The following is an 11106-nucleotide window of genomic DNA, read 5'->3' as shown; positions in this document are numbered from 1 at the left end:
AATTTTCAGTTTTTAGAAATTCAGCCATCAGACTTTTGGGTGCTATTTTGGATGGTTCAACACTTAATTTGTGACATGCTTCTCTGGTTATGGAAAGCATAAAAATTCAGTTTAAAAGTCCAGTTTTTTTTAAATATACCAACAAAATATCAGTTTGAAGCATCAGTGTCCTTACTTACACAAAACAAAACATTCTGTTTTGTGGTCGGACTGGATCTTTAATTTCCTTCCTTCAGTGAAATCACGTGTATTTCCAGGCAAGTGACTGAGAACATGAACTCTGAGCTAAAAGGAGATCGTATTGGGGAAGTGATCAATTTTAAAAATATTTTGCAGCAATTTAAGTTAAACCTAAAGAAGGAAATTAGGTAAAACATGAATAGGGAAAAAATATATTTCAGTAGAGTGTTAGCTTTGCTAGCTCAAAGTCATGTTAAGATATGGTTTTTTCATAGTAAAATATTCAGAGGTTTTGAAAAAAGTAAGTTTTTTGCCTTAGTGCCTTTGAGTATTTGAATTTTGATTGTTAGGAATCCTCCTCTCCCAGCCCCAATATCTCTTTTACATTCATTTCCTAAATTCCTTTCCATAGTGTCTATTTCCAATGCCAGGACCTGAATGACTTTAAAGTAGGATTTTGTATTTGAAAATTTCAAAATTGAAAGTTACAGTTTGTCCTTTGTTCTTTTACTCTCTTCTATATGATCATGTCTGATAAAGGCATTCATAAACTCATCGTTTCTATGAGTATATTTCTGCATAACAGTTTTTTAATCTCTAAAAAAATGGGGGGAACTATAGTACAGATAGAATTATGAACAAATATGTAGAATTTAAGATATTTGTATTGTAAAGCAAAGCTTTCAGTATTTTCAGTAGACCTCAGAACATTACTTAGGATTTGGAGAAATAGTTGTACTTAAATGAATTGCAGCAAGCCTTGACTGACAGCATTTCATGGTGATGGGCACCTTAATGATACTTTTAAAATAAGTAGTGGTTACTAATAATGGGAAGTGACATGAGCCAATTTTATGGAAAGTGTATCGTGTTAAATATGGTTTGCTAAGTTTAAAAGGAAATGTTGTAAGAAAGGAAACTCCAAAATATAACCATTGTGGATAACTAATTAGTTCCTACTTAGTATTTTTTAATAACCATTTTGGAAGTACAATTATGTTGGGAAAATATCTTCTGAAGTATTTTCTAGATATCTTCCAGAATATCTTTTGAATAAGCATAGTTTACTAGCATTGCCCTTCAGTTTCAATGTACATTCTTATAGAAAAGAATATTGTGTAATGTTTCTTACACAATAGAATTTCTACTATTTCCCTGTCCGTGTTACGTACATACATGCAACGTGTGTTTGAAAGAAACTATGTAATTGTATTAAAATGCTGAAAGGTGATTTTAAACATAGTTGATTCTCTATGAAGTGTATGTCATTTTAACTTCTGTTCGGTGGTGACATGGACAAATTATGCTGTATTAATATGGATATTATTTTTAAATACAATCTACTGCTACAGCTGGCTGTTGACAAGTCTTTGAGTGTAGATAGAAATTCGGTAGTGATTTAAATTATATACCACAGTCCTTGATTACCTCTGTTTAATTATTATAGTTACAAACTATGTGGATATTCACTCCACCTGCAAGGAGACTTGCACTTTGTATCACTTGTCTCATAATGCCCTGCTTTTCTCTTTCAGGAAGAATTCCCAGGCCCTGTTGCAATTCGAAGTCGAGGATACTTTCTATTCAGGGTATGCACCCTGTTTTATTTTTTCAAAATTCACAGCATCAAATTTATTTACATTATCGCATAAGTTTCTATTAAGCTTTAGAGTTTATTTGTATGCATTTAGTGTCAAATGTTATGATCTGAAATTCATTTTGGTCACTACCTTTGTTCAATACCACTTGTTCAATACCACTACATCTCTAGTCTCTTCTTTGATCCATTACACATGTTTATAAAAACTGCTTCCAAGTTCATGACCATGACAATTTATGTAAAGGAAATGAGTGTCTTAAAGTAATATTACCTTTAAGTGCCAATCGTTTAAGAATTTTGAAGTGGAGATAAAGCTTATTTAGATTGGAACAGTTATGACTACTTTTTACAAATTCTTAAAATTAAAATAATCAACTGAAGTAGAGGCTATCAGTGGACAACATTTTGTAATTGTATTTCATATTTTGTGTGTCAAAATTGTATATGAAATACTAATTTCTTCAGAAGCTGCTAAACTCTCTGAAATATTGGCCTCCTTAATACATTGCCAGAGTTTTCCTGTATGAAGGCAGCATTGTTTACTGAACCTCTACTGGGTTCTGATCAGTGTCCCAAGGGTTGTGAATATAATGGATAAGATTCCACATGTAAATCCTAGAAGTTTTTAGCAAAATGGAGGATATAAATAAGAAACCAGATACAGACCAAGGTTAGATGCACCTTCAATACAGGGACTGATCGTTCCAAAACAAAGGTACTTACCCCAGGCTGGGGAGTCAACCTGATATGTTCTTTTGGGGCCATTGAGCCTTTCCTACTCATAGCAACCCTCTTTCCTACTCATAGCAACCCTCTTTCCTACTCATAGCAACCCTATACAGACCAGGACCAGTCTGCTGCTCCCGTCCCAGCCTCACAATTGCCGGGATGTTTGAGCCCATGGGTGTAGCCACTGGGCCATCTCATTGAAGGTCTCCTCTTTGTTGCCAACCCTTCGCTTTACCAAGCACAGTGTCCTTGATGGAGTGGGTCAGCAGTTTGAACCCACCAGTCACTCAATGGGGAAGAAAAATGAGACTTTCTGCTCCATAAAGATTTACAACTTTGGAAAATCTAACTTGTAGCCCACACACACCAGAACTCCTGACGAATTCACAGGAATTGTTCAATGAAATCATTAACTCAGCCAAGTTAGTTTTAGTGTAAAATCGAAGGAGAGCTTGAAACTAAGATCTGCATTTTGAGAAATCATTCTACCAGCAAAATTAGCCAATGTATTGAAGAATCAATCCATTGAAGCCATATTAATAGTAACACAAAACAATTACGACTTCAGTAAGTTAATTTTGGCTCACATTAAATTAAAATTGTTAAAAATTTATTTAAAATGTTAGTACCTTCAAGGACATGAACAAGATAAGCAAAAATCAAATAATATCTAACTAATCTGGCTGTATTCATGTGGGTTTTCTAGAGAAGCAAAATCACTGACACTCATATGTAAAAAAGAGAGGTTTATATTAAGAAGTAATTTTGATATCATCAAGTCATCCCAGTCCAATTCAACTCAAGTGCATGAGTCTGATGCTAGGCAAGGTCAAGATTCATGTCGTTACAGGATAATGACATGGGAAGCAGGGACACCACAGGAAAGTGGGTACAGGGGTGCATGGATCCAAGGTCTGTGGAAACATGACAGGGCGCCCTCAACTCTCCAGGCTGACAGCCCACATAGGGCTGTCATGGAGGCAGACAGAGTCCCAGCGAAGAGGAAGGCAAAGGACAAGAGAGAGGGAAGTTCTCACTGTCTCTTATAAAAAGGCCACACCCCAAGGAAGAATCATCAGGACATGGCCTGATTGATAGATTGGACTCCACCCCTACACTTTCACACAGGTGCACATTGACCTAAAATCTAACTTCCAATTAACCAGAGACATATATAAACCAGAGATATATAAATGGATGGGGACTTAATTCTAGCCCCAATATAACAATTCCTTCTTATAATATACCCCTACTTGATATTCACCCTCATGGGGGAAAAAAAAATCACTGCAGATAGGGGTACTATCATAAAGTGTGGTGAAGAAAGCAGATGGTATCCAGCTACCAGAAAGACAAGCATCTGGTGTCTTAAAGGTTTGGTGTGTTAGTCTGGGTAGACTAGACCAAAAAATTCATAGGCACTCTTATGTGTATAAGAGAGAGTTTTATATACAAGAGCAATTGAATATTGAGAAAACATCTCAGCCCAGTCCAGTTCAAGAATATATGTCTGATTTTAGCCCATATATCTGATACCAATCTGCAAATTCCCCTTCAGACTCACGCAACACATGCCATGATGCCTAATTCAGGAAGATCACAGGCCACTGGGTGGAAAGTCATGTGGATCCAGTGACAGAGGAAACATCTCAGCCACGTGGCTCCTTCAGCTCCAGTGCCCTAGCATAGCTCCATGTGTCTTCTCAACAGGAATGTCTCACAGGGAGAATGTGTGTGTTCCACCTCCAGTGAGAATTTATCTCCTTAGCGCCTCCAAATGAGGTCATCACCCTGCGACCTGATTGACAGGCTAAACCCCACCCCTTCAGATTATGTAACTACCACACTTGTCATCAAACGAACAACCATCTAAGTGAGGCATCAACTTAGTCCACATGAAAGAAGCATACCAGCCTGTATGATGAACGGATTATAAATGATAAAATTAAAATCTGGAAGGAATGGTTTCAGAGCTTAAATTGCAAACATCCAACTTGCAGAAGGGTGTGGATGGCAGAGTAGCCTAAAATCCAGCGCAGAGTCCCCATGTGGATGAAGCCTCCAGTGAACCCCTCTCTCGTCTAAGTATGTGAATAGCCTTGTCATCACACAGAGAGCATTGCAGAACTGATATGGCAGATGTAGGTTACAATTTAACACCTTATCAATTGAGCTCCCTTTTGACCCATTTAAAAATTATTCTGGTTTTTTAATATATTCTGCTTTCTTTTCTGTTGAGGTTTTTCTATGTTTTCTATGTCTAGCCATTATTGGTTTTGCTTGCTTCTTGTTTGGGTGTTCGTATGGTTTTCTGTACATGAAATCTAGGACGGGTGGATCCATAGAGGCAGTAGCTGGATTAAGCATTACCAGGGTCATGGCAGGAGTTGGGGGTCAATGAGGAGCTGACAACAATGAGTGCAAGAAGACGTTCTGAAATTGTAGTGCTGATTGCATAACTCTTCTTCCTAGGACTGAATGGTTAAATTGTATGGTAAGTAAATATATGTCAATAAACCTGAAAAGAAAATGAAAGCGAACTGCCACACTGGTCCTCAGTGTCACCTCAGAAATGACTTAAAATGCGAATTACAGGCCCATCCCAGACTTACTAAGTCAGAAATGCCTGCTGGGAAGCCCAGCAAGCCATGAGAAGTCCCTATTCTTTAAATATACTGCTGAATTATACTTGGTAGTATTTAAATTAAATTAAAAACAAACCATCAAATCATTTTTCAGATGATACTGATAAGCATAAAAGTTAAAAGAAACACGGATCTACCTCATTGAAAACGGGCATTGTTCTCTAGGTAAAGTGATTTATTTCCAATTTATTTCTTTTCTAGCCACGCAATGGAAGGTCAGGAGGTTTCAGTTAAGAAGGTACGTGTTTGGCTTTTCAAATCAAGTTGAGAATTCCTGTAATTTTCAAATATACACAAATTAACATGTGATGAGTATATTGCTATTATTTGATCACATATGTATGTTGATTTTCTATGTAAATGCAAATAGAATGACCGTGGGCACTTTCTGTTGGGGAAAATACCAGTAGCTTCAGGTCATTTCTGCTTTGTCCATGTCACATCTTTCTCACATGCCCACACTGCTGCAACACTAACCATCATCATTTGTTTTGTAGGCATTGACTTTCTCATCCTTTATCGTACAAGGAGTATTGACAGGGATTTCATTCTCACGGTAGTTATCTGTTTCTAATAGAGTGGGCCCGAATTTACAGACTGAATGTGTTGGTCTTCCAAATAACCTATACTCAAAGACCCTTTATAAAAGCTGACTGTCCTTTTGTTACTCCCACTTTCCAGCCCAGTACTAGACACCAGTCACTCTTTACTGACTCTATATAATTGGTTTGTCCTAATATTGAATTAGACAAGAAAATTTGAAATTAAACCATGGGAAGGTTGATAATTTAAAAACGTATTAACACAAATTAAACATACATATTATTAACTTCATATAATGTAAATTCTAGATCCTATGCTAAACCTATTTCTTTAGGTATTTCATTGCTAGTATTTATTCCAATTCTTAAATACATTTACCATATAAATATTAAAATTCTTAATGTTTTCTTATAGAAAACTCCCCACCTTTTCTAACTAAAAAAATATAGCAACACTTAAATTGTACAGTATCTTGAAAATAAAGGAAATGAGAATGTTGAGTATGAAAATTTACAGAATTTTGCCAAAGCTGTATTGTGTATTTATGACTTTAAACACTACCAAGTAAGAATCAAGCAACTGAAGATTTAAGTCAGCAAGTAAAATGAGAAGGAAGGAAAGCAGATGGAAGAAAATTATAAAAATAAATTAGCTAAATGAGTAGCCAATCAAGAAAAAGAACGGATATAAAAAGTATACATGAAAAGGATACAGATATAAAAGAAATGAAAATTCTAAAGGAATAATTTTCAAATATTTGTGCATATGAACTTGAAAAAAAACAACAACAACCTCGTATTGCCCTGGAGTCAATGCCGACTCATAATGCTCCTATGACTCAAGGTGACCCTGTAGGGCTGAGTTTAACTACCATCTGAGTTCCTGAGACGGAAACTGCTTACGAGAGTAGACAGCATCATTCTCCTCACGGCGCCTGGTGGATTTGAACTGTCTAACTTGTAACCACTGTGCCACCAGGGATCCCATACATATGAAAGATTCACTTAATAATGTGTGCCCCAGCATCTTGAGAGGGTTTAACATTTGCAGGTCTATTGAAATATTTTCACCCCTAAAACAAAAATTTCATAGTCATCTCAATCTATGTACTGTATTTGGTAAAACTTTACCCCAAAACTGATGTTTTAAAAGGAGATCCTGTAGAAAAAGAGGACATTATTAATGTACAAGGGGGCTCCATGGTAAATTAAAGTATCTTTCAATTCCATTTTTTTCATGAATTTTTTGAAGGCTCCTTGTAGTGTGATAGTCTCAAAATCAGGAGTAGGTTTGACTGTGATGGAGAATTTCCCTTAATGTCAAAACAAGATGAGGATGTTGCCACTATTTATGTCCCATAGTCCTTCATAATTCACTGGCCAATTCAATTAGACAGGTAAGAAATAAGAGATACAAATATAAGGAAAGGAGAGATTTAATATATTCATAAGGTTTAAGTAGGTACTTACATTTTAAAATTATGTTTGGTATTAGCTTCTGTTACAGAAGAGGCCTGCTAAGTTATTTTTCTCCATCAATGATATGAGAAAACTTATTATTTTAATGTTTTTCCTTATCTTTTCATGGAACTCAAAACAGAGTTAATCGAATATAAACTCTGCCTTTTATAATATTATACATATACACAGACATTTACAAAATGCAAACAAAAAGCAGTTAACTGGAAACAAAGGCCTGTGATCCTTACACTAAATTGTAACAGTACTCACAATAGGAAATGGAATTTAATCCAGGATTTATATCCTCCAATTTAGTAAAAAATCTCTCTCTGAAGTTGAGAAAAATAGCATAGACTAACTCATTCAGGATTTCATGTTATTTTTGTCAATATAGAATCCATTTGTAATCAGTTTTTCTTTGTTTTTCTCATGAAATTATCTAAGATCTTACTCTGCCCTGAGTGATTTATATTTACTTAGAAAGTAGTTAAGCATAAAAAAAGGCAAATACAGGAAGAAATACCAATTGGAAATAATTGTGCAACCTTTTGAATATTTTATTTAAAAACCTTATTGGCATCAATGAGTTTTGGGCAACCAGTTTTATATTAATTCTTGTAAAATACAAGACATAATATAATACAGGCACACAGAATAAATGTTTTATCAGAGAGAAATTAAATCATACAGAATTAAAAATAAACATACTGAAGAACAACTGGGAGATTTCACAGATGTCAATTTTATCATACATATGGTGACAAAATATTTATAGAAATGTTTGTATACACACATTCATAGAATCATTGAACCTTGAATCCAATTCAACCTTTTTTATAGGATGCTGACTCATGTTCCACAGAAGGAGTGCCATGGAACAAAAGAAGCCCACGGACATCTTGTTTTCTTCAGAAAAACAATCCTTGCCAAGTTTACCACGTCTGAGGATCCCTGTTGTAAACGTCCTCAGTGAAATTTGGTTAAGATTGTAAATATTTAATTTCTTGAAAATAATAAAAAGCACCTTAAAAGATTGTTTTTCTTAGTGTTGCAATGATGATGTGGAATAAATCTGTAAATCATGCCAGTACTGACACACACGTTCTTTGCTATTTTCAGTAAGGGCACTCAGTAGAAAAGTTGGGATTTGCTGAGCTAATTTTGGAATTTCCTCCTTGAATTTCAGAAGTGACAAAATCACCAGCACTTATAAATGACCAGAATGTTCATAGTCAAGGATCTTAAAATGTGAATGACAACTCCAATACAATACTAGTTTGTTTGTTTGGGGGTCGGTGGAGGGTGGAATTGGTTAACCCAAATCCATCCAATCATCTAATAAGCAATTTCTGATTTAGATACCATAAAATTTCTGGGTTTCTGATTGCTACAAATAAACCAGGGAGCTACCTTTTTCTACCAACTAAAAGCAGAACAAGAAACTCACTGTCATCGCGTCACTTCTGCGATGCGTCACCTGTGCTCAGTGTTCAACTTACAGTGTTTGCTTCTGCCTTCAGCATTTGAACGTGTTCTCCATCCCCTGAAAGGAAATGCCCTCACTAGTCGAGGATCATGCATACACTCGGGACACCCTTTACTCCAGGCAGTGAAGATGCACAATTAACCTCAGGCGGCCACTGAGTGAGCTTCTCCAGGTTGTCCCCAAGCTTTCCCTCCCTTCTTTCATGTTCTCCACCAACCAGATTGTGGGCTGATAGGAGAGTGGTGACTCTCTGAAAGGGTCTGGTTAGATCTTGAAAATTCTTCAGGGAGAGTATCTAACAAACTCTTGTCTTTCTAATGCTAGTGCACATTGTAAGTTAAATTTGGAGAATTAAACTTTTTACTAACAAAGTTCCTAATATTCACTACTTCTTGTCAACTCAAGTGAAGAACTTTAAGAAAGAAGGTGGAGAAAAAGATAAAAAATACTTCTTAAAAAAAAATTGCCTTGATAAGATGCAGACTTGCGAGCAGGGAGGCAGGCCTGATGCAAAGTCACGGATGCACGGGGCCGCCTAAGCTAGAGCTGTGCAGAGCGATTTAGCTTGCTTTGCTTCGGGAGTGCAAGAAAAGGCAATTGAATATTCATCTAAGCAGCCATTCCTAGGGTATCTCAGGATTTTAAGCTTTCTACTCACTTATATTTTTTAGCCTAAAAAATATGTAAGAGAAAAAGAAGTATCAAAATATGATCAAAATTGTGGTGTATTTTTAAGTGAACAAATTAAGACTGTAATGTCAAATAGCCTCACATGAGTCCATTTTAAATATTTAACCTATTAATGTCTCAGGCACAAGCACAAAAAGTTACTTGTGTATGAATAACTTGGAGTATAGTCTTTCCATATTCTCTAAACAAAACAGATGCAATGGCTCAATATTGAAGCCAAGTTTAAAATGGTGTCACTGAATTCCTTTTTAAAATTTACTTTTCAGAAATCCTGTTGGTCTATCTCATCTCTGTGACCATGTATATAAACAAACTTATTTGGTAGCATCACACAATGTTTTCCCCACGTTCCAGATGTGTTGTTAGGGGTCCTGGAGTCAGCTCCAACACACAACATGTAGGACAGAATTAAACGCTCAACACTGCCTGGTTCTGCACTGTCCGCACAACTGTTATGTTTGGGTCCAGTTTTATAGCCTCTGTGTCAATCCAACTTCTTGAGGGGCTTGCTCTTTTCCCTGGCCCTCTACGTTACCAAGTGTGAACCCCTGCTTCAGGGGCTTGGATAACGTGTCTGAAGACCGTGAGATAAAGTGTTACCATCTTTGCTTCTGGGGGCATTCTGCTGTACTTCCCAGGGACATTCGTTTTTTCTTCTGACTGTCCATGATACTTTCAATATTTTCCCCCTACACTATAATTTAAGCCATCAATTGGTCTACATTATTCATTGTCCAATTTTTACATGAATATGAGGCTAATAAAATACCATGGGTTGGGGCAGGTGCTCCTTAATACTCAAAGTGACACCTCGCTCTTTGACACTTTAAACGGATGGTGTACAACAGGTTTGCCCGGCACAATATAGGGTTGGAGTCTTGATTGCTGTTCCCTGTTTGTTGATTGTAGATCTAAGGAAAATGAAATCGTGGCAGTTCCCAGTAAATGTACTTCCTTTAACAAAAATACCAGGAACCTAACTAATTTGTTTTGTTTTTACCTAAGGCCAGGGTTCCTGTCCCTTGAGTGGATTTTCAAGACGTGTGTGTGTGTGTGTGTGTGTGTGTGTGTGTGTGCGCGTGTGCGTGTGTGCGTGTGTGTGTGCGTGTGTGTGTGTGTGTGCGTGTGTGCGTGTGTTGGGGGTGGGGGCCCGCGGCAGTTCTACGGTCTCATTTGAGACTCTAATGAAAGCAGTGGGCCATAATTACAAAAGAGGAAAAACTGTGCACATATAGCAAGTTACGTTTACAATTAGAGGGTGGGGGAATTAAGTATCCCCTAAAATCCATCCAACTTCTGGCTTCGACTCGAATCTAAGAACTCCTCCTCTAACGAGCTGAGGTCTCCTCCAGGATTTTGCTATTTCTCCGTGAAGACAGACACAGAAATAGCTGGTTGAATTGGTGGCGGTGGAAGGAAGACGGGGAGCTAGCCCGCAAGAACTCCCAACAGCAAAGTGGGAAGAGTTGTTGGGGTAGTTGTGTCGGACAAAGTAGGCCAGTACCCACAACCTCCGCTATGCTCCCTCTCCCTGTTGCCTGGCAACAGAGCTGCACTGAGGGTGCGCGCGCACACACAAATCCTTTGTTCTCCGATTTCCATCCCAGAGGACGTTTGAAACCGCTAGGCCTGCTGGGGGCTTCCCTTCGCCTGGAGGTGGCCGAAGTCAAGAGAGCCTCCCCAGGGACTAATGACATGGGTCCGTGAGCACTGGAGCGGAACACCATGCAGGTGAGAGTGGGGTGCCTGAGGTGAGCCCCCTGGCATCCAAGG

The 11106-nt window shown here is 37.5% G+C and overlaps 2 protein-coding genes across 3 annotated transcripts in view; both read left to right on the top strand.

Annotated features, from left to right (window-relative positions):
• The window catches only part of NMU (neuromedin U), a 15539-nt gene extending 7348 nt beyond the window's left edge, over positions 1-8191 (top strand). The window contains exons 5-7 of one of the 2 annotated variants that reach the window (XM_045284031.1): positions 1716-1769; positions 5356-5392; positions 7998-8191. In XM_045284031.1, coding sequence (XP_045139966.1) covers positions 1716-1769; positions 5356-5388 — 87 coding nt within the window. In that variant the 3' untranslated portion in view covers positions 5389-5392; positions 7998-8191. Of the gene's footprint in view, positions 1-1715; positions 1770-5355; positions 5393-5651; positions 5712-7997 lie in introns of those variants that run through there. The other variant, XM_045284032.1, reaches the window with a different exon arrangement.
• Positions 8192-11058: 2867 nt separating this feature from the next.
• PDCL2 (phosducin like 2) overlaps positions 11059-11106 on the top strand; it is a 48339-nt gene continuing 48291 nt past the window's right edge. Inside the window, exon 1 of the mRNA XM_045284061.1 lies at positions 11059-11064. Coding sequence (XP_045139996.1) covers positions 11059-11064 — 6 coding nt within the window. The remainder of the gene's footprint in view (positions 11065-11106) is intronic.

This window comes from Echinops telfairi, unplaced genomic scaffold, assembly GCF_000313985.2.
Source record: "Echinops telfairi isolate 266 unplaced genomic scaffold, ASM31398v2 ScPeMD7_7468;HRSCAF=8506_0, whole genome shotgun sequence".
NCBI classification, from domain to species: domain Eukaryota; kingdom Metazoa; phylum Chordata; class Mammalia; order Afrosoricida; family Tenrecidae; genus Echinops; species Echinops telfairi.
Note: the sequence above shows the minus strand (reverse complement) of the source record. Positions and strands in the feature narration are given on the sequence as shown.